The sequence below is a fragment of the Theobroma cacao genome, chromosome 1 (assembly GCF_053813885.1).
Source record: "Theobroma cacao isolate CCN51 chromosome 1, ASM5381388v1, whole genome shotgun sequence".
Classification (NCBI taxonomy): Eukaryota; Viridiplantae; Streptophyta; class Magnoliopsida; order Malvales; family Malvaceae; genus Theobroma; species Theobroma cacao.
This window is the reverse complement of record NC_142639.1, coordinates 2,380,141-2,404,207: the sequence shown is the minus strand read 5'-3', so window position 1 is coordinate 2,404,207 and position 24,067 is coordinate 2,380,141. Positions and strand designations below refer to the sequence as shown.

At 32.4% G+C, this 24,067-nt stretch overlaps 3 protein-coding genes across 6 annotated transcripts; 1 reads left to right on the top strand and 2 right to left on the bottom strand.

The window, feature by feature from the left end:
- The first annotated feature begins 1,159 nt into the window (after nucleotides 1-1,159).
- Nucleotides 1,160-4,606, top strand: ASL1 (ASYMMETRIC LEAVES 2-like 1). Its single transcript, XM_018114035.2, has 3 exons — nucleotides 1,160-1,549; nucleotides 1,878-2,958; nucleotides 4,128-4,606. Exon 2 carries the CDS (start codon nucleotides 1,906-1,908, stop codon nucleotides 2,857-2,859), a length of 954 nt encoding a protein of 317 aa, XP_017969524.1. The 5' UTR covers nucleotides 1,160-1,549; nucleotides 1,878-1,905; the 3' UTR covers nucleotides 2,860-2,958; nucleotides 4,128-4,606.
- Nucleotides 4,607-7,745: 3,139 nt separating this feature from the next.
- On the bottom strand, nucleotides 7,746-12,424 carry LOC18611077 (plasma membrane, autoregulation-binding site, misato segment II, myosin-like, tubulin/FtsZ protein). 4 transcript variants are annotated; one of them, XM_088806511.1, is made up of 11 exons: nucleotides 12,282-12,424; nucleotides 12,065-12,146; nucleotides 11,848-11,949; nucleotides 11,526-11,571; nucleotides 11,216-11,291; nucleotides 10,199-10,562; nucleotides 9,634-9,883; nucleotides 9,061-9,303; nucleotides 8,831-8,950; nucleotides 8,081-8,552; nucleotides 7,746-7,945 (listed from the first exon to the last, which is right to left on the bottom strand). In XM_088806511.1, the coding sequence occupies exons 2-10, from the start codon at nucleotides 12,134-12,136 to the stop codon at nucleotides 8,104-8,106; spliced, it is 1,722 nt and encodes a 573-aa protein (XP_088662637.1). In that variant the 5' UTR covers nucleotides 12,137-12,146; nucleotides 12,282-12,424; the 3' UTR covers nucleotides 7,746-7,945; nucleotides 8,081-8,103. The 4 variants fall into 4 exon arrangements, with proteins under 4 accessions (XP_088662637.1, XP_017969523.2, XP_007047165.3 ...); XM_018114034.2 differs by having other exon boundaries at nucleotides 7,746-8,552; XM_007047103.3 differs by having other exon boundaries at nucleotides 7,746-8,549.
- A 2,047-nt stretch (nucleotides 12,425-14,471) lies between these two features.
- LOC18611076 (transcription factor HHO5-like) lies at nucleotides 14,472-16,683 on the bottom strand. Its single transcript, XM_007047100.3, has 5 exons — nucleotides 16,328-16,683; nucleotides 16,010-16,242; nucleotides 15,577-15,928; nucleotides 15,193-15,269; nucleotides 14,472-15,099 (listed from the first exon to the last, which is right to left on the bottom strand). Exons 1-5 carry the CDS (start codon nucleotides 16,524-16,526, stop codon nucleotides 14,836-14,838), a joined length of 1,125 nt encoding a protein of 374 aa, XP_007047162.2. The 5' UTR covers nucleotides 16,527-16,683; the 3' UTR covers nucleotides 14,472-14,835.
- Nucleotides 16,684-24,067: the final 7,384 nt, after the last annotated feature.

Here is a 24,067-nt window from a genome sequence, read left to right as displayed (position 1 = left end):
ATAATAATAATAATAATAGGGTACTTTAGTTTTTGTTATTATATAAATTAATTTATAAATAAGTTTCAAACAAAAAACTTTACCCTATAACTTATACCTACAATATAAATAAATTTTGTTGAATTTTATCCGTTTTACTAAGAAAGAGAAATCTTATTTGTTTTTATTATTCGAATGAATTAAACATGCACAAAACTGAATACTCACTAGATTAATAACTAAATAAACTACTAAAAAGTTTAATTTATTCATTGATTGTAGTGATTAAAATTTTCAAATTTATTATTATTTAGATGATGATCGACCAGCGACATCGACCCCTATTTTAAACTCAATATTAAATATTTATTTAATGTCTTGTAAAATGATTATCTTATAATTCATGGAAATAACACGAGGAACACATATGCATATTGATTTAAAGTTTACAGCAAAAAAACATGATTAAGCTAAAAAAAAAAATTGTCCCTTCAAATATCAAGTTGGGATTTAGAGTTGTAAAGGAAACATTTGCAATTTGTAATTATCTTTTTTTTTTAATACATAATGATGTTGGGAGAAGGTATTTGAATTTGAACCTAATTTTGAATGTAAGATATGGCTGTACATTGCTCTTAGAATTATCTTGTAAATGATAGATAAAATTATTTATATTAATTTGTTAAATTCAAAAAGAATTGACATAGAAAAGTCAAAGTAAAACTTTAATAGTAGTTAATCTTAACCTTTTCCCATTATTAAATGTCACCCATTGAATTCTATGCAGCCAAGATTTGATTAAAAAGACTGAAATCACATTATGTACCAATAATTTCCCCTTGTAACTAATTTCCCATTTTCTCATAATAATTAAATCCTACAATAACGCTTCCAATTAATTTCCCTATTTAACAAGAAAATAATGCATTTCTTTCCTGAAACAACGCCTACTAATTTCCTCAATTTCTCCCTGGGTTTGACATCATTAAATTACGATTTGATAGTACAAAGACAAGACAATAGGGCAAATAGGTGACAAAAAGAAAATGCAAAGGGCAATTTGGGTAATGAAAGCAGACAATACAGGGACAAAGAGGTAACTCAGAGACACCATTTATTTGTCGCTCAGAGTATGAGGCCTGCCCTTCTGAGGGGATAATAAATTTATTCTTATTAGTTTATATCCAATTCTTTTTAACATTTTTAGGTATTTAACATTACCAAAAATAAAAACCCCAGATTTTGATTTTAAAAGGATTCTCTCTGTTTTCTCTAGTCTTTAGGGTTAGGTTAAAGTTTTCTTTGACCATCTGTTTCTGTTCTCTTTGATTTTCCACGATACAGTGAGAGCAAGAAGAGAAAGAAAACAAAAACAAACACAGAGATAAAGAAGATTTCTGCGGAAACGACAGCATGACAGCATGATTTGTTTGTCGTTTAAGGTTTTGATCTGTAAGTTATGGAAGATGAAGGATCGATCTTTTTGGAGGGAATTTGTTCTTAGAAAAGAGCCAGCTCTGGTTGGTTGATTGATCTTTATACCGCTTTGCTCAGGCAGTTTCAGCCAAAGGTAAGGTTTTCAATGAAAAAAAGGAGCTTTTTGGGTATCAAAATCTATCTCTCTTGGTTTCTTGTTTGTTCTTCTCTTCTGGGATGATAAAAGATAGAGCTTTTCTCCTTTTTTTTATGAAAGAAATGAAGAAGCTTCCTTGAATCCTCCATGCATTTTTCTTTGTGGTTTCTCATTCCAATGCACTTTTAATACTTTTATATTAAATACGATTTCTCTCTCTCTTTCCTCTTCCTAGATCTCTTCTTGTTTTGTTTTCTCTTTCTGGGTTTTTTAAGATCTTGCCAAATTCTTGAATGTTGATGATCTGGGTTCATTTCATTTTCAGTTTATAGTTTATAAAACAAAAAAAAAAAATGTCATCGTCAAACTCTCCTTGCGCGGCGTGCAAGTTTCTTCGTCGAAAATGCACTCAAGAATGCGTCTTTGCACCTTATTTCCCACCAGACAATCCTCAAAAATTCGCCAACGTTCACAAGGTATTCGGCGCCAGTAATGTAGCCAAGCTCTTAAACGAACTCAACGCTTCCCAACGTGAAGACGCTGTCAACTCTTTAGCCTATGAGGCTGAGGCTCGTCTCCGAGACCCAGTCTATGGCTGTGTTGGCCTGATCTCCATCTTGCAACACAGGCTTAAACAAATGCAACACGATCTTTACAATGCTAAGAAGGAACTGTCTACTTTTATTGGTCCTCAAGCTATGCTTCCTATTTTACAACCGCCAGCTTTTTTGCCACAACATGTTGGGAACCCTTCTTCTTCGGCTGTGATGCAACACAATATGATGCCAATGATGGGGATTCCTACAGCTGCCGCGGTGGCGGCGGCGGCTTCACATGTGGGGCAGTTGGCGATAAGGGAACCACAACAACAACAACAGATTTTTGAGGCTCAACAACAATTGGCTGCGGCGGCAGCCGCACGAGAACAACAAGAAATGTTTAGAGGTTATGAACAGCAACATCATCAGGATCAACAGCAAGAGATTGTGAGGTTTAATAGTGGGTTTGAAGGGGCTGGCTCAGTTACTGCAACTGGGTTTAATCAGATGACAACTGCAGCTACCATGTCACCGTCATTGGCTTTAGGGAGTTTCGATAACCCTTATCAGATTCAGACACAACAACAAGATCATCATCATCATTCTCATGGGGGTCATTCACTTCAAGCACAGCTTTTGCTTCAGCCACAGCAAGTGCAACCACAGCAACCGGCACAGCAAAATCAACAGCAACAAACACACCAAAATCAGCAGCAGCAACAGCAAAGGTCAGGAAGCGAGGAGGGTAGGAGTATTGGTCCTTGTTGAGTTATAAAAAAAAAAAAAAAACCTCTTTTTTTTTTTTTTCTGTTTGCAGATTGACTGCCTGCCTTCCCGCTTTTTCATGAAAGCAATTTTTCATTATAGGTAAAGTGTTTTAATTTTTCCCTGTTTTAGTTTTATGGTTTATTAACTTATGTTGTTTGCCTGTCCCCGAGGGTTTTCTGAATACTAGATAAGCTCTGCATTTATAAAGGGTCTTTGATAGCTTTGTGTGCAATGTATGTTGGGTTTTTTCATAAATGGGGAAATATCGTTTGGTGCCAGTGGAAAGCTAGAATTACTCTTTATTGCATAAGGCAGAAGGGTGGGTAAGAGAATTATTGTCTTTTCACAGTCGAGGGATATTCCTTTCATCAGCTATAAGTGGCATCTACGAGAGGTGGCAGAGCCTTAGATTGACTTGAAAAACCTGCATTTTTAATTCCTTACTTTCTATTATTTGATGAAGAAAAATTTTGCTGGGATAATCTTTATGCCATTAGAATAAAATGAATGAACAGTAATGTGTTTTTCATTTTGGCTTGATTAGCTTGTTTTAAACAGAAATAAATGATACGTTGCTGCACTAGATTTTGTAGTAAGCACGAGACAAAAAGGAGGTAGCTAGACAGTGGGTTCGTGGGAATTTGGTGTGGTAGATCAAATCCATGATCTTGACTTGTCCTCTGAGATTTGCTTCACACCCTCTTTGAAAGACAACAGTGCCCTTATTAGATGGTTTCCTTTTACCTAATAAAGGGCACTAATTTTCAATCTTCTTTTATGAAAACAAAAATTAATACTACTGGTACTAGAATACCTTTTTTTGGGAAATAAGTTGAGTGCTCTTTCCTTGTAATGGTGTAGAAAGGAGTAGTGTTTTTGAAAGAAGTGCATTGACGTTGGATGAGATGAAGTTCCAGTCAGCTTCTGCATCATCTCTTCCTGTAGGATGTGGATTGTTTTCTTGTCAAAAGATTTGAAAATTTTTAATCTTATTTAGTTGGTATTGTCTTCAGTGAAAAAGAGGTTGCTTTTCAGTACCGCATATCCCTTATAATACTGCCACGGTTGCTTTTCCATCCATGAAAGAACAAAAGCAATTACTACTAATCCTACTACAAGTATATTCTGTAACCTAGATGGTACTTGTACATATTAATATTCTACTTGTAAAAATGTTCTATGTCAACTTCTTATAAAATTCCAAGTCTTTGTAAACATTTCCTCTCATGACTCCCCTTTCTGTTTGTTTCTTCTTTCATTTTGTGCAGCTGAAGCCTGCCGCATACAAGTGAACAAAAGAGAGAGAGAGATTTACCTCTGAGATCTAAAGTCAGCATTGGGTTTTTGGGGTTTGATGAAGAGCTTCTTGGAACATACAATTAAAATGTAGGGATCTGCATTGGTCTTGGGACTACATTTTTTTTTTTTTTTGTTTTTTACCTTTGGGTTTAGTAGAGAAGATGGTATGGGAAATCGTTTTTATAAAAGCTTTCTTTTTTTCTTTTTCTTTTTTCTTTTCCTTTTACTTTGAATTCACATCTTATGTAGCTGTAGCGAGAGTTAATGTTACTTATATATAATAATATAGAGTGGATGCTATTTGGTGGACAAGGCTCAGATATTAGATTCTTTTTGTTTTTCTTTAAAAATTTTATGCTGATAGTCTATTTTATAGCTTACTATTACATCTTTGTACCCTTGGATTGGATACCCTATTCCAGTAAATGACAGGTTGCCTTCATTCCAATCATAGTGAAGTTTTTGTATTTTTTGATTAATCACATTTCTTTCTCGCATATATAAAAGCTCACAAAAGTTTTGAACTACGTAAGGAGAGATTTTTTTTTTCATATTTTTTTTATTTTCAAGTTTTGAGTATATAATTCTCTCCATTTTTCAACCAAATTAAAATCCCAAATGCTACCCTTGATATAAGGCGATGAGATATAAAACATTAAGGTTGAGAATGGTAAAGGTTGATTCAATTGATAAACTTTAAGTGTTAGAGCCTCTTTGGCCTAATTTTTTTTTTAACTTAAAAGTTATTATTAAGCTCTTATGAAAAATAATAGCTCTTAGAATTAAATTAAAACTATTTGGTAAACTGTATTTATGTCATCTTCAATCATCTAATAAGTTATAATGTAATACTTCAAGTTTATATATAATTTCAGATGTTAAAATCGAAGAAATCAATAAATAAAAATAACTTTCAAACTTGTATAGTAGCAATAATATTAGATTTTTGTTGATTTAACAAGCAATCGGATCATGATGCTTCAATTCTAAAAAATAAAAAAAAAAAAGAGGAAATGATGTATTTAATATTAAAATATTTTTTTTGTGAAAAAGAGAGAAAATCTTTAAATAGTATTTGAATACAATTTTGAATTTTAGATTTTTTTTCTCTTAATCTTTGTATGAACAAAAAAATTCTAGATTTTGATATTCTGTTATTGGATTTTTTGTTTTTTTATTAGTTTTTGTAGAAAGAGGTAGAGAAGAGGGAAATAGAGATGAGAGGGAGATTAATTGAGAGAGGGGTATTTCTTGAAAATTAATGTGTTTTTAAAAGTTACATTTTTTAAGAACTTTTCAAAAGATCATGTTTGGCTTGGTTTGGTTTTTACTTTTAAGAGGTAGATAAGCTGAAAAAAAGTTAGGCCAAACATTAATCTTGAATGCATAGCTCTTATGACTACCACCTACACACGATTATATCTTACCTTGATTTTGGAGATTTGAGTAATTTATTCATTTTAGATTTGTACCAATAAATTAAAAAAAGAGAGTAAATATCAGTATCTAAATTAATATGAAAAGAGAGAGGAGAAGTGCCATTACCCTTACTTTAATGGTGGTCCAACTACCTTAGTACCATGTACAGAAATTACATAATTGAAGATCAGACCACTGCCAAAAATGTTATTATTATTCAATCTATTAATATCATATCCGATGTATAGGTAAAAAAAATTCATTTTTTTGGTTGATCTAAGGTTATAATAAATCCTCCAGGGAGAACCTGTTTGACTGGATTGGCTTTAAAATTGTAGTCTCTGATATTTTAGAATTGTTGTGTGTCCAAATTGAGTGATCTGGCACATGGATTTCATGAAAGGGCTTTGATGAGGAAGCATGTGAATTCCTTTATAATAATAATAATAATATTAAAACCACAATGAATAGTTTGATAATAATGAGGGTGCTGCTATCATTTCCATCATTAAATTGTCACTGCTTCTCGCAGTCCTAACATTCACAGTACCCTGAATTAGCCATCCCCTCTACACAATTGGATCCACTTGTACATACATTTAATTACTTGGAACTTGAGTTCATTAATACACACTCACCCTACCCATAATTTTTCATCAAAAAAGGATAATGATGAAAGTATATACTTTTTCTCATGAAGAAACCCAAAGCGTCAAACTATATACATAGCATCATTCATATGGATATGAAATCATTGAGAAGTGAATGCATAGGGAGATGGTGCCAAATGCCAAGGGAAACCCTGCAGGTTGCTTCCTGCCTAGGTTAGCTCTCTCTACTTTTTTTACTTTAAGGAAAGCCACAAATGGTACGATAACTAAGTCAAAAAAAAAAAAGGGTTTGCCAATTATGAGAAGCCAGCAAAAGCCGAAAAAAAAAAAAAGGCTGTGGGATGATGCCTCGTGTGGAGATGTGAAAGCGAAGTAACCTTGTTCGAATTTATTAATTAAAAGGGTTTTGATGACTTCAGAATGGAGACAAAAAGGAAGAATATTAATTCATTTCTGTTACTCCACTTGTTTTGTTCCTCATAAAATAATTGAAGCATTGTCCAGTAGGGACGAATAATATGAAGAAAGTATGAGCTTCTCTCTCTCTCTCTTCTCTAATTGTGTGAATGCCTTTTTCCTTTTTAGTTTTTTTTTTTCCTTTCCTTTCATATCTTAAATGTGATTCAGTTCTGATTTTTTATGATTTTAAGAATGAGATAATATTGTTTAATATAAAATATTTAAATTCAACTCTTTGAATTGGATTAAACACTTGGTTACGAAAATAACTATATAGATTAACAACATGATTTTTTTAATACGCGGTTAAATTTGGAATTACACAAACAAGACATGATTTTATCTAATCTTACAAACTCGACTGGAAATTTGAATAAAAAATGTCAAATCTTAAACATTAGGATACTGACAAAAAATATTGTCTATGCTTCTCTCTCTTTTTATTTCTTCGACCGTAATCAAAGTTGAGGCCAGCAGTCGAGTACTACACGTTTGAATCTTTGGGATGTATTAGGCTATTTGCGTAATACATTTTGTTGACTGCATTTAACAATTCACAAAGCCGATCTCCTTTTTTGCATGGGTTGATGGAAGCTTATATTGTCGTTTTCATGCACCGACAGCCTCGAATTTATTTGCTATTATTTTGTAAGCTTTGATTGGAAAGTAAGAAAATGCTTTTCGAAAAAGTTTTTTAACATTTTTTTTATTTGGAAAAAAGAGAAATACAAAAAAACTTTAAAGTCAACGACAAACTTATTCATTAAAAAATTTTTTTTACGCACTCTAAAAAGATAAGATAGTGTTTCAAACCTTTTACCTCTCTTCTTTTCCCTAACTTGTCAGTCAACCATCATTGGTAAAATATTTTCTTATGGTGAAAAACTTTTAAAAATAGATCATCATAAAAAAATATTTTCTACGTTATGGTTTAAAAAAATATATATTTTTTCCGTAACTTACCTAAACATCGAAATACACTAAACTTTGCAACAAATGGTTTTTTATATTTTGTTTTGAAAATAATTTTCTATTTACCCAATTCGACGTAAATTCGTATCACATGATTATATCTTAGTAAAGTTTAGTAGAGTAATATATAGCAAAGTGCCAATTAGGCATTCAGCCTATATACCATTAATCCTAGCATTGTGGATATCCAGAATACAAAATTTCAATTGCTAACGTATGCTTGTCTGCTCGCAATCGGGAACTGGCGAACAGCTTTGAACCAAAACGATGATTTCACCTCTAATTAGTCCGACAAGCAACACTACCATCTCCATCCTCCATTGCACCTGTGTAAGTATTTTTCCCATCACATACCGACCGCAAGCAAAATTTCTCACTTTGGAGGTAATTGTGAGTGGGGGATTCCTGCTCGAAATGTAAAGAGATCCCAGAGAAAGACAAAAATAGAACAGAGAATGAACCTGACTTCTCATCCGCTTGGAACTTAATCTGAATCAGATGATATTTCAGAATGAGGGTTGACTGCCTTGACCATTTTAGACAATGTCTCACCAATATCTTCCACTTCATCCCTGCCGAATCCCCAACTTCTAAGTAACTCTGTCCCAAGAGATCCTCGCTCAATACCAAATTTACGAAGATTCGCCAATCTATTCTCCAAAAAGGGCAAGATAGCACAGCTAGAACGCAGTCTAGCTGCCATGGGGATAGAGTGAACATCAAGTGATCCCCTAGATGAAGAACCTAAGATTGGACTTCCCAGCAGCTCACCGTGCTGGCCAACAAGATTACCAAAGATTGAAGGGAATGGCAAGGGAATTGGGAGAGGACAACGAGCCACAGATAGGTGGCAGAACATTGGCCTTATGATTGCATGTTCATATTCAGCATTGATCGCATTCTTAACTTCAGAAACTGAAGCACGATGATCTTCTGTAGCAAAACAAATAATCTCAGTTACCAGAGTTGCCAATGCCACTTTCAGAGTACAGATAAAAATCAAAGATTTTTCTAACACTGCTAACTGTATATCGATTTTGCTTTTAAACTTCCTCCGGACATTAATGAATATGTATATTAAACTGCTCATCAATAATGTGCCTAACCAGCAGCATATAAACATTTCTTCTATTGGCAGACTAAACATTAATAAGAATTATTATAATAAAAATATCTTTTAACTGAGAATATGGACAGATCCTAAACGGTACCTGATCCAATTGCTCCATGCACAGTCATTGATTCCACAGCCTGCAAATCATCCATATCCTCTGCAACCTCTGGAGTCAATGGATGCAAATTCCCAAGCAAGGATTTCTCATCCTGTCTCCCTGGATTTAAGAAGTCTGAACCATTAACAACACACTTCTCTTTCCCCTAGCAAGAACTAACTCATTTTTCATTTAAAAAAGAGCCTGAAGTGAAGGCATTGGCATTGTACCTGTCATACCAGGGGCCGGCATTGCAATATCCAGAATGGCCACCATATTTTGCCTAGATTGCCCTGCTAGCATTTGTACAATGCCATTAACATCCAAAGCACCAACAGTATCAGATGAATCTGCTGAGGGACCAGGTGCCTCCATCCGGAATGGGAGACTTGCAGAGTGTAGGGCCGCAGCATACACAGCACTGCAGTGGTAAGGGTTCTCATCTTCAATGTTCAGGTACATTGAAGCTTTACCTTCAAAATGACGTGAGCAGAATCTTTAGTCCACATTAATTAAGAAGAGAAGGGTCAGGATAATTTTCTTCGAGAGTATAAGCATAAGCAACACTAATTAACGAGTGACCTTTGTGTTTTGAGTGAATACGACTGAGCTGACCATTATAAGATATGCTATAGGCATCAGAAAGGAAATATGCACATATGTACTCAAAAATCCTTGCTAATATTTAGAGGATCAAGATTCCAAAGGACATCCAAATTGAAACTATGTAAGATCATATAAAGCAAATGCAAAAAAGACACAGAAGACAGCCAGAAAATCATTAAAATGTTAGTGTGACTTACTCATACTCAAGAATGGTAAACCAACCGGCACAATCATTTTACAAAAAGATGATAATCTTGAGAATGATACTGCATCATGAAGATCTCTGACGACTGTCTGCTTCCTGCTTCTTAGGTTCATATGAGAACCAGGACCCCTAACAGCATATAGCAACACTGGAGTGTTTGAGTATTCATCAGCGATATTTTCTAGAAAATCAGCAGCTATAGGGGAGAAACCTCCTGAGTCGTCAGCAATGAATTTAAAACCCTGTTAACATCGCCAATGATTCACAAACAAATTAAAAGAGCACATTATGAAATCAGAATACAAATGATGTTATAGAGGGCCTCCAGCCAAAAATCAAATGGAAAACCTAGAGAGCTTTCAGATTACCCTAGGCATCATTAAGTTCAAACCCCAGGAAAAATTCATGAGGCAAGACCCACATCCTCCATGTAAACTTGGCAATCATATGTCTTAAATGTTGTCAAATAAAGAATTGACTTTCTCTTTTCATATTTTCTACTTACGGATTTTGATAATGCAGCGAGTGAAGGATCATACCATAGGTCAAAGTTTTACCTGGATATGATCACACTCTTCCACCAAGAAACGAAGCCTCTCACATACTTCTTCACCTCGTAAATTCTCAGTGAAGACATCCCTCCCAATTCCATAATTGTCAAATTCTTGAGCATCCATCCACAATCCATTTACCTCATACAAACTCTGAGGATGATAATGGACTTTTGAGAAGTCTGTCCAAAATTGGACTCCCCTATCTAAACATTTGACTATATCTGTATCCTGAATTTCATTTTGAAGATCCTTTTTCCCACCATTGATACCATTCACCAAAGGAACATTCTGCTCTTCCTGATACAAACTTTGCAAGAACAAATTCTTCTTCTGAGGTTCAGATGCATGAGTGGAAACATTTCCTTCCCTGCATATTCTTTTAGAGACGTTCAAGTAAGTGCATGTAGAAATCTTATGCACTCAAAGCTCAGACAAGGACAAAGCACAAAGTCCCCAAATTTAGAACTGATAACTATGAACTGTATGTAATTGATTGCCAGTATAATTACTAATAGCAAATCAACTTCAGAAAGAAAAAAGTTCAAACATGTGATAAATGGAGTAATATAAAGTGCTAAGCGATAAAACAGGTATCTATACTGCAACTATTACAATCTTTTCAACAGCTCTAAAACTTAACCATGAGCATTTCTCATTAGTAGCGAGTAACAGAAAATAGAAGTTAAAGTTGTCTTTATGTTTAAAACAGAATATCAAATTACTAACTAATTAGGCTGAACAACAATACATTAATTACATTGCAAGAATTGTCAGAGAAAACCAGTAATTATGTATAAATTAGAACAAGAACTATCGATAAAGAGATCAACTTGAGTCAGGTACTGAACTCTGATGCTCAACCATCTAAGTGCCACTCAAAAAGGCAAAACCAACATACTTACAGTAGCTACTCTTTACTAATTTTTATTTTTGAAGGGGTAAAGCTCAAAGATCAATGGCAAGCAGAAGAAACAATACAGAGAAACTACAAAAGCAATTAGTTTTGATGAAAAATCTCACCATGTAACAACTTCAGATGGTGCATTAGAACCCTCGTTATACAATGTACCCCGTGAACTCATTGGTCCAAGGGATCCTGCAATGAACAAAAGTTCCCATGACTGGATTATGAAAAATAAAAAGGAAGAAATGCCACTGATATTACCGTTGCCATGCAACCTAGATGAATGAAAAAGAACCAGTTATGGCTTAAACTAAGGTGCTGTCACCAACTAGGGAGAATTGAAATGATAACAATGATTGATCTTAGTACTTCACAATGTAGACTAGATAGAGAACTCATCAACTTTGCAAGTAGAAAATTAAGCACCTTGAAAGTCAATCGAGAGAAGACGAGGAGTATAAGTAAGAGTCCCCTGCAAAGCACAACAACATAAACAATTTTATCCCCAAAAGAAATGCTCAAGCAATAACTGACTAACTACTACTAAGTCAGTAAACCGTCTAAAACAAAATCCGCCAAAGTCTTGTAATGTAACAATTGTTAAGACAGTTACTGCCAATCATATACCAGACGAATATAAAAATTTGTTTTAGGTATTTAGGCAATAAGAACATCAGACACAATTGGTTGTTTACTTATTTTCAATGCAAAAAGTAAGTTTTATTCCCAAAAAAAAAAAAAAAAGCACCTGTTGCGTTTCACCTGTACGGTAGAGAACGTCCATGTTTAGACCGTCAGTTTTGAACAGTGGGTCGCCATAAGGATCGGCGGCTAAGCCAAGCATTTCATCCTTCATTTTTAATCATAAAAAAAATTCAATTTAACAAGCTTATAAAATAACTAATCAAAATAAAAACAAAAGGAAAAGAGAAACTATAAATCAATTAAGTAAGGATTAGCTGAACCTGGAAGTTCCAGAAGTGAGAGCCTATGAAGTTAGCGAAACTTCCGACTTGGATAGTTACAATTTCTCTCATGGTTGTCCACCTGAAAGAGCGATATTTTAAGTCGAATAACTATGTCAATTAAACGTATTTTGTCCTTAATTTGCTAGAAAATCTTCGAATTTTCAGAGATTAATATGTTTAAATTAGAAAAAAAGAGGGATTTTTAGACACTTACGTAGAGCTAGGGTTTTGCGGCAATGGTGATCGAAACGAGGTCGGAAAACGTTTCGTACTTTCAGTAGCAGAAGCGGTGGAGTTTGAAAGGAAGGCGAAGGTAACAAAAGGAAAAGCGGTGCGTTTTGAGACCAAGGATATTTTTGGCGGCGTATTTAAAATAGTACACGTATTTTGTAGTATGATTTCCTTTAATTTAATAGATTCCTATATGCAATCATTTATTTTAATAGATTACTAAATGCAATCATAACTTGCTATAAAAAGCTCATTGAAGTTAAATTAATGGATTGATAAAGTTTTATGCTAATTTTTTTTATGGACTTTTGTTTGGAGGGATGATGGACTTTAATTTTGCTTGAGGGTTTAGTTCATAACCAGATTCATGAAAATGATAATTTATTACTTAATAATTGCTATTGCTCAGCTGGTTCCTGTTTTTGCATCAATAAAAATTGATATTTATTGAATTTTTTTTGTAAATTTATATTTATAACTAAGTGTAAATTTGATTTACTTGAATATTGATTAAATGATAAGAATATATATTTTCGTTCAAAAAATCGAATTTAAATCTTCCCTTTCTTTAAAATTTTTTACTATTAAAATTAATTTATCCAAATAAAATATTTTATGTTATGTAGATAAATTAAGAACAGTTTGTGGAAAGAAGAGAGGGGAGGGTAGAGAGTCTTGTTTTTTGAAAAATTGTCTTACATTTTTAAAGGGTTCAAACAATTTCTCTGCGTCAATAAATTGAATTCCATTTATCCGAAAACTTTTACATTTTCTCCCTTCCAAATATGAAAAAATACTGAAAAGATTTTTCCAAAATACAAGGGTATGAGTTTTCGTATTCCACTGGTCAAATAATGTTATTTACCCTAGACCTTTTTCAAGGAAAGCCATGGAGCTCTATCTTCCAAGGACAATACTTGAACTTCTCAAACAGCTTCCAGGGATGAGTACAACCTCACTACCACCAATAGTGCCCACATCATAAACAGCATAAGTTCTGATATTTTCATTTTTCTTCAGTAAATAAGAAGAAAAAGTTTTTTATTTAGTGTTTAAGATTGTAAAGAAACATAGAAAGATTCCAACAAAATGCTCTCATTCTGGGCTACTCAATTTTCAAACCAAAATCTTCACGTGGGCTCACCAGATCCCTTTGCCCTGATTCAACACCTTTGTTGTTTTTTATGCTGAAAGCGACTCCTTTGTGCTTAACCTTTAGTAAATATATATATAGATGGATAATTAACAAAATATGTAGTAAATCAATTTATTTAAGAAATGTTTGAGTTGATCAAGCAATGATTAATAGTCAGAGCATTGGGTTTTTAATGTTATCTTGTTCTCTCCCCTGATTCGACCATTCAAGAATAAAAAATTACACTCGAGATCAAGCAGGTTCTTGAAGATTGAACTACCTCTGGATTAATATGATAATGGTAAGAATACAAAGAACATGTGCAGATGCAAAGGTCATGGCAATTGATTGGTTGAGGTTTATTGATGTTGAAAGGACTGATTTGGCTAAAACAAGTTAAACTTTTTTAACTAAAGAGGAATTGGAGTAACTTTACTTAAAGTTGCAGGGATGATGAGTTTGGATTTGGTAAGGGATGAAGGATTTGAAAGGTTGATGTCAATGTATGTAAAGGGTCTTTTAAATTATAGAAACAGCTGACTTTTGCTTTATGTTGAGAGGACAAAGTTGGAGTAGTGCATGCCAGTCTTTTCCCTATGTGATATTTGTTTGCTTCTTGATGAGGAAGTAGGAAAGAACTAGATATACCAAGACAAACTTCCTTTGTAAAACAGTAAATGCTAAATAGAAAGATTTGCTCAAGGATGCTCAAGTGTCATAGGTGGTTGAGTTGGTCTTTATTAGCGCAGAAAAATCATGAAGTAGAACCAGGCTGAGATCCAAACCTACCATCAATTTCAGTCAGCTAAACATCAAACCTTATGTTCTCGGGAGAAACGAATTATGGTTTCTGCTATTCATAATATTAAGAGCAGAAAGAATGATTGCTAATGCAGACTGTTTATTCTCCTAGGTTTCTCTTACAGAGTTTTTCAGAATGTTGGGTGTCAGGATGAGGTCATCATTAACCTTCCCATTAGAGAAAATGCAAATGTTTGCCCCCAAAAGAGCTAATTCTATAATGAAACAGCACAGGAATGGCAGCAACCCGGCAAATCAAACCTCAAATATCAGATATTAAGTACATCAGTTATAAAGGAGAGTTTTAAGTCTAAACATAAATGAAAGAACTCTCTAAAAAATTGTCATTTTGGCTTCCTACAATCCATCATTAGGAATTACACAAGCTCATATATCGGAGCAGGAACTTGAGTCATGGAGAGAAACTAAAGCAGTCCATGATATCTGCAAAATCTCCTTGAAATCTCCCTAAGGTAGTGCCTCAAGCATGATACTAATATCAAATTCCTCTAGTTGTTGACTAAATTATTGTCACTAAGTCACTATAATTATGATCCGTTTCCCCATGTTTCTGAAAAATTCATGGGAATAAGTTATCTGACTATACATCAATCTCTCCTTGCTTGTGAACCCCACCTCTCCAACTATGGCCATCTGATTTTTCATCTTCTTCTGCCTCCATGCTGTCGCCTCCGGTACTTGACATATCTTTAGCAGAACCAGTTGCAAGAAGGGGGCCTTGTGGGGAACCAGACTGTGAAATGTTTGCTTTCATGTGCTCACTGCACTGATTTTGAGCCGACCATAGGCCGTTTCCTTGCCCAGCTGAAGAAGGTGGAAGTTTTCGGATATGAAGTCTGTATTTCTGTACATAAACCAAAATACACATACAAAATTAGCAAACCAGAACGGGTGACAAGAGAATACCATGAGCAGATTTCACATGCTAAAGACTAACCTGCAAATGGCTTTTTACTTCATCATTGGTGAGACCATCTACTTGCATCAGTTCTCTAATTTGTTTAGGAGTGGCCACTGTGAAAGAGAATAAACCTTATCAGATTTTTTCCACAATTAAAAATAAAAATTAAGATACCAAAAGAACTCAATCGGAATATTTCGAAAAGAACTTGATTCAGGTATCGTCTAAAAGAACCAGATTCCAATCTTTTGGTCGTAACAAGATATAATTCTATGAATTTGAGAACAAACAGAAGCTGCCAATAAGAGGTTCTTTCAATTCAACTTGACAACCACTACTTTCAAGATAAATAAATAAACAAATCCATCAATCTGATAGAATCTGCTTCAAAAGTTTAACCTATAGTTCCAAAGGCCTCACCTTGTGAACCTCCAAGCTGTTGAAGCGCATCAACAAAACGTCTATGAAGCTCAGGTGACCAGCACCGCCTTTGTTTCCTAGAATTCTGCTGCTGCTGTTGTTGATGTTGTGATTTGGTCTGAAACTTAATTTGGTTTTGTTCTGTATATAAGGAAGAACCAGAACCAATTCTGCAGCTGCTATCGCTCTTCAAGATTGGATTACCAGAAGCCAATTCAGAACTTGGGGTCATAAGAGAAAGCCCTGAAATTTCCTTATCAGCTTGTCCCTTAAATGGCACAAAAGCCCCTCCCCAGCTTTTATTATTACAAAGTTCGATTGGTTTCTCGGACAGATCTTCATCTTCACTTCTCTGTCAAATTCAAACCCCAAAAAAGATTAATACTTTTTCCATAAAATAAGATTAAATGAAAACAATTGGTTTGGGAATTACCAGTTTCAGCTCTTGAACTGCGTTTGCTTTCTTGTTGTGATCAACGTTGTTGAAATTGGAGTTCCAGAGCTGAACAGAACTCATCCAGTTTTTCATGTCACCGCCATCATCTTCCATGTTTGCCCTTCTATTTTCCTCAGTATTTCTCTTCAATGGCAACATCAACTCTTCTGTCACCGATCCATCATTCATTTCCTTACACTGCATTTCTTCCTCCTTCAATCTCTCAATCCCTACAACCCCATCAAGAAAAAATCAAATTAAATAAAGGAAAAAAAATCAGTAAAAAGAAAGGACAATAAAAACAAAATAAAATACCATCTTTCAAGAGAAGCATGCAAAGAGGAAGTTCACGTTTAAAAGCATCAATTTTCTTCATCTCATCTTCCAATCTTTTAACATAATCACTGATCTTTGATAATCTCTGAAACCCATTTTTGATGTTTGAAACTTCTTTCAGAAACTCAGATATGCTTTTCGGTACATAAGCTAAACCTAAATCCAAGCTCAACTCCATTATTTTCCTATTTTTCTGCTATTTTCTTTTTTTTTTTTCTCTTTCTCTAACATTGCCCGGATAAACATGACAAAGAACAGCAAGTCATGTTTATATAGACTTGTAAGAGAGATTCAAGATTCGCTGCCTGCTGCTCAAACGGGTCGTCGCGTATTTTAAAGGTAACTCGGTAACTCAACCATATAACTCAGCGAGTTTGTTTTTTTATAAAGAATCTTTTAGGTTCCGTACAGCCCACGCGGCGAATTGTTGAAAAATCTTAACCTTTTTTATTTTCATTTAACTCCTTTTCTGAAATGAAATTAAATTTGCTTTACATTTTTTTTACTTTTTTACTTTGTCAAGATTCTTCGGTAGGTGTGGATTGACCAACTCGACGGTGTAAAAAACTAAACAGAGACCGTAAACAATTGACCCATGTAAACTGGGATGTGCTGACAAAAGAGGTTCATGGCAATTCGGTCTTTTCGGCATTTTTTGTGGGCATTTTTGTCTTAATCGGATAAGATCGAGTGTCCCTAGATTTTTCTTTCTTATGCAACGAAAAGTCTCCTATTGCCAACAATACCCTTGCATCTAGACTATTCCTAATTAAATATTATTCTTTTTATCTCATTTTGTTTGTTTTTGTTTTGTTTATTATTACCATTACTTTAAAAATTTTGAAATTCAACAACGTTTTTTTAAAATTTTATAATTTATTAAAATTAATTATCAAAATCAAATTTATTTAATAAAAATCAATAATATTAATAGACCATCATAATAATGCGTACGTGTACTTAATTAACATGCCAAATCATTAATCTCGTGAATCTTGTTGGAAAAGCTTGTGTCATAAAGATTTCATTGATGACTTAAATGCATAGAAATCCCAAATGTCAACATTATATGATATCTTAAATAAGAATTAAATTACCCCATAACATAAGTTACATACCTCAAAGTTTTCCAACCTAAAACAAAGGAAAATTGTTGCTATCAAGCATGATGAGATGATGGGTAGTTATGGAAAAAAAAAAGAATAGTTAATTAAGTTTTAATTCATATGATTTATTTATTAAGAAAAATTTGTTTTCTCTTTATTCCTTCCCATCCTCTTTCAAGGAAGAAGGTGAATGCATACCCTATATGATCACTCCATTTATTCAAACCTATCTATCAAGTGCCCCTTGGAAACTTTGGCCTTGACCTATTAGTCAAGATGGAAAAAATAAACAAATAAATTATGAAGGTGTGCCAGGCATGTGAAAGATTCTTTTGAGAAAGTGACTTTATTTGATTGTTATTGTTATTATTGTACTTTTTCTATAATAGTTTTTATTAATTTTTTATTTTGGGGATGGGGTATTTGAATATGGAAAGGAATTAATTTTTTTGGGCTCTCAAAATAAGAATCTCTAGGGAAACGCAACCAATCAAGTGAGAACACGTGGCAATGAAATTTAAGGGAAAGAGTAAAGATTCTTCTGTTCATACCCGTCCGTTACAAGGGAATCGCGTCTTCCAGAAATAAAAGAAATTTCATTGGTTTTATCGTTTCCGATTCCCGTTATCGAGATTCTCTTCATTGTGTGGCCGACACGTGTTAAAAGCATCCATTTGTTTATTTAGTGGTTTAAGTTTTTAAATATTTCCACATGTGGGATTTTAAAAGGAGGAGAAAAACAACAAAACACAAAAAAGGTTAAGGACTTGTTTGGTCTAATCTATAAATATGTGATAGCAAGATAAGGATTCTTTTGTTGGTGTTGGGCTTTGATTGGTTTTTGTTTTCATTGTTGCAGGACAATAGAGAAGATGCCTTCTGATGCAAGATGACAACCATTTCTGACCATCAGTTGTGTCTTTTTTATTGCATTATTATCAACTTTTTTGTATTTTCGTGGGGCTGATCTTGCGGTATATAGCTTCTCCTTCCTCTCTATAAATGTCATTTAAATCTTGATGCTGAGATTTTTTATTTGATAATTATTATTTTTTTCTTATGTTGAGCAATATGTGCATAAAAATAAATTCACTGGATATGATGTACTTTTTTAATAATTAATTAATTAAAACTTGTAGCAAAACAGATTTTTTTCTTTTTTTTTTCATTATTTCGTTGCATCTTTTTTAGTTACGAAAATGAGAATTATGAGAGGAAAGAAATAGGAAATGGATATATCACAAAGAAAAAATGAAATAAAGAAAAGAGTGCAACTTGCCAAGCTTTATCATGAGCTATTAAACTTATCTAGAAAATAAAGCATATTATGGAATAACACGAATATTTTCTTTTGATGTTAGACTTCATTTTATTTTTTATTTAATAACTAATTTTTATAAATACAACATGTCAATCTTGTACTCAAGCATTTACCTCATTGATTGATACATGATTAACTCATTAATTGATGTATACTTTTTTTTACCTAAAGAACATAATTGAAATCCCCTCTTCTCTCAATTCAAAAAAAAAAATCAATCTTCTAATTCAGCTTATGTGTATAAGATGATTTTTTCCTAAAAATTAATTCTCAAAATTGTAGGATCTAGAGTTTAAATTTAGGTTCTATGAAAGAGAGAAAAAAAATTTGGATTAGAAAAATCTTGTATGCAATTACAATAGATTAAGGTCCAAATAAAATTATAAAATCGTTTTATAGTAGAGGTGTCATGGATGAGATTGGTGGAGCCTACTTGACACCTTTAAAATCTGAATTCATACTTGAGCTCGGTCCAGTTCATTTAATTAAATTATATTATTAAAATATTAAAAATATTTTACTGAATTATGTAATTAATTTTTATACTATGATAATGGTGAATTTAGTTATTATATAATAATTTGTAAAAATTAAGTCTTTTTTTTTAAATTAACAATGTTAGTCTAATTGTTAATATTATTAAAAAAAATTTATTAATTATACTGATATGGTATTTTCTTGCTGACGTGGCATTCAAATATGATGATCTGTTAATGATAATTTGCATTTTTTATTTATTTCATAACACTCCTTTCAACGTTTTAAATTATTAAGTATAGAAATTCAATTTTTATCAATCTCACGACATTGTTTCCCTAATCCTAAAAACCTATTCGTATTTTTTTTTTGTTCATTTTCCAATCCTATTTAAAATCATTAGCTCACATTGGATAATTCCAAATCCATACTTACAAAAATCCATATTAATACTTGATCATGTCATATTATCATTACTATTACATTATTCGTGAAATGTTATGTCATCATATTCAATGTTATTTGTAAAGTTTGAAAATTTCACGGATAATGTAGAAAATAATAATTCCTCAGTTGATATTTTTATTATTTTTTTAGATTGTGTCCTTTGTTAAAAATAAATAAATAATGTTGTCATTGCCACCATGTCCACTACTACTTTTTAGTTCTTGCAGGCGCCGTAGCAAATGTGACAACAACTTAAAATTTTGTGAGCATTCACCCTGCTCAAATTTTGATCAAAATATCCATCAAGTTTATGTGCTCATATATTTTATTTAATTTAATCAATGTACTCAAAATTAAAGTAATTTAGTTCATCAATGTTGAAAATTACTTCAATTTAATCTCTCTTCCTAATTGTATTTAATTTTACAATTAAAAAAATAACGTCAGTGTTGACATGACACTTTTTGGTGATGTAGCATCAACATGATGACATTGTAGTGTCATGTGGTACCAATGTGATGACATGGTGTGCCGCGTGACACTAATATAATGTCGTGGCAATGTTGACATGGCATCGACAAGTTGACATATCGGTGCCACGTGACAATGCTATGTGACAATGCTGACATGGCAAATCAAGAACAAATTTTAAAAAAAAAATTGTGCTACGTCATAAGAAGTAAATTGAACAAAAATCTATAATACGGTGATTAAATTGAACAAAATTGAAGTGTTTAGGGACTAAATTGAAAAAAAAATATTTGAAAAATACAAATATTTAAGTGGATGATATATATACTTATTAATAAGTCAAATGTTTAAATGTAAAAGATTTATGGTGTTAAAAAATATATATAAATATTTTCTTATTTAATCATTTGATTTCATAGTTGGTATATTAATTTATCTATTTTGCAAAAATTAAGTTTGAATTTCCTTTTTATAAAAAAAATTTTAAAATCTATTTATTTGAATCTTGTTTCCTCAATCTCTAAAGAATAAGAAAAAAAATCTAAAAATTACTCTTTTTAGTTACAAAATTTTGCAAAGCCTAATTTTAACGAAGAAGAAGAAGAGAATAAGATGATGGAGGTAGATAGAAATAGAAAATAGGAGAATAAGAAAAAGAATGGTTGAAAGAAATAGAAAAGTGAAAATATTTTATTTTTTATTAATTAATCATTATAATTTTTTGATATTTAATTTTAAGTACTTGAAAGTTTTTTATTTTATCTCATTAATAAGATGACACATTTTGGTGAGCTAACAGTACACAGAAACTATACACTGTTAAGGCATCAAATATAAATCTATATATTATATGCATGGATCAATAACATTTCAATAAATGATACATTCAAAATAGTTAAAAGAATTATTATATCTAAAATAAATAATTTCTTAAATTCATAAATTAGACAAATAAATATCATTCTTCAAATACTTAAAAATATATATATATCATTCTTCAAATATTGTACAAATCATAGATTAGGTTTTTAAAATTTACAAAATTTTGTCACTTTTAATTACAATCACAACCATAATCCATGACAAACATCATATCAACAATATTTTTCACACGAATTGTTACCAATCATTTTAACTCGTTAATAAGATCGTAAACTAAAGTATAAACCTATTAGCATTGTTATAGAACTAATTTTGCTATCAAAAAGTTTAATTTATTTAAAGAAACATACATGTTTGATAATCTTAAAATAATTTGAAAAATTTGCACACCATTTATTAAAATGTCTATATCTTAAATTATAAAATTCGAAATCATGATCCATTTCGTGCCTTGGAGACTGTACTCGACAGTCTTTCCGTTCATACAAAACCCCACATGTAAATCAATGCAGAAAATGGCAAAAAATTCTGAAATTACCTTTGACAATGTTGTTGGGCAACTTGTCAAATCAACTATTTTTGAACTTGATACAAATTAATATTTAAATTTTATATATAGCTTATTATTATTACGTGGAAGCACGAAAAACTGTTTGTGTTAAATTAAAACCCTAAAACAAAAGCATCGATCGAAGTAGACATTAACCTCCCATAATTAATTAGCACTGTAATTAGGAGATGATCAACTTAAATTATGACAAAAACTTTAGCACTTGATGGACTAGATTTTGACTAAAGCTGCCTTATCATAATCGATAAAGCTTAAAGCTGCCTCACCATAATCAAATTAATAGTAATATTTATTTAATATTTTTCTAGCTTGTTTAAACGCTTGTGCTCTACTAATTTTTTTTTTTTATCATTTTCCAATTAAATTAAAAATTATTGATTAAATTGAAAAGAGAGGGAATTAATTGAGCTAAAAGTCATATGGAGCTAGTATATATACGCCTTCCCCTATTCCAACCCATTTCTCTCACCATCCCATCGTCTTCTAGCTAAGCTCTCCTTCCTCCCGCTCTCTATCTCTGCATCCCATTCTCTCTCACCATCCCATCTTCTGCTACCCTCTGTCTCTCCTTTCTCATGGCAACCGCTCTTCCTCGTGCCCTTTCTTTTTTAAGAAATGCCACTGAAGTCGTGGTCCAGTGGCTTCGTGGTCTCCAATCTTTTGTCTTAAAATCAGTAAACCAGAAAACACTTCACTCCACTCTGTTATTGTAAGCCACTACTGGTTTCCTTTTACATTTCGTGGGCTTTTGCTTCTGATGACTATAAAGTTTGGCGAAAAGCATTTCCACCTCTCCAATCGCGATAGAGCTGATAATTATCTTCTGTGAGATTGGCGTTGCCCATTTTGCCCTAAGACCATTCTAGTGGTGCGGGCGAACCCCGTATTTGCTCCTAAAAACCGCTGGAGCTGATAATCATCCGTGCAAATTGTATTATTAAATGAATTAAATGATTAATAGTTTTTATAATAACTTTAAAAAGATATTTTCTTAAAAACAAAATATTAATATGCAAAATTTCATTAACTTCTTTGTTTTTTTCAACACCCAACGATTAATGAATTTTTTTGTTTTACGTGACAATCCTAAAAAATTTTTTTCCAAAGAAAACACTAATATACGACTCAAATTATTAAAATAGTACATAATAAGAGTAAATTAAAAAAAAAAATAAGATTATTTCGATTCTCTCCATTTTCTTGTATCGCATTTCTTGCGCTGCCATAACAAGAAAGCTTAGAACACGTCAGAGGTTTTGACTAAAGCTGCCTCACCATAATCGATATTTGCTTTGTAATAGTATGATATGGTTTTTTTTTTTTCAGTAAAAAGATGGTTTCATTTTTGTGAAATATACAGAACTAACTCCTGAGAAAGAAAACTTAATTTTCGTGAAATTGTAAGAACGGTCATATACACAAAGCTATTGCTTTGTAATGACAAATTGTTGTCTGGTTCATGTGTATATATATGGTCCACTAATAAAGGGTTGACTCAAAATTAAATCAGTAGTAATGTTTATTTAATGTTTTTTTAGTCGATAATAGTCATTTAATGCTAAGTGAAACTTTTTTTTTTTAAAGTAATGCTATGTGAAACTTGTTTAAATGCTTCTTGTCTAACCAAATATTATTTTAATATTAAAATTTTTGATCATTTTCAAACTAAAGAAAAAATTTAAATTTTATATCTCTAAATATAACATCAATGTGTGTGCAATAGTATATAGCAGACAAATGTCATTCATTAAATTGAAAAGAGAAGAGACTAATGCAGCTAATAGTCATGAGTGGATAGGAAATAAGTTTTTTGCAAAAATAATGGATATATATATATAAAAGGAAAGTTAATTTCATTAAATTTTCAGCATTTCATATTTCATATTATAAGGAGGGCTGGTCTTGGCTAAACTTCTCATTCTTCTCGTTGCCACATATTCCATCTTCTCGTGAATGCATTTATCTCTGACATTGAATGTTTGATTAATTAAAATTGATGTTTTCGTCAAGGCAATCAATTTTTATTATATTTATGCACATAAAAATTAATTTGAGTTCTGATATTTATCAAATCTCTATATATATATATATATATATTCTTATCTTAATTTTATTATTTCATCACACCAAGTTACTGATAATAATTAATCATGTTGAACAATGAAAATGGAAGCCATCCTATAATAATACATCCATTGTCCAAAAACTGATCAAACAACAGTGGAATATGGTCCTGCTGCAGACTTTCTTTTCATTTCATAGGATACTAGCCAGATTGGTGTGGTTATCCTGCTCAGATTGCCTTACAACAAATTCTCCCTTGCTTTAAACTTTCACCCAGGAATGGACTTGCTTAAAAATAAAAATCATTCAGGTCTCCGTTGATGACTTGAATGCTGCAGCTGAGCTCTTTGTAAAAGTAATAAGGTTGGAACCAAATGATG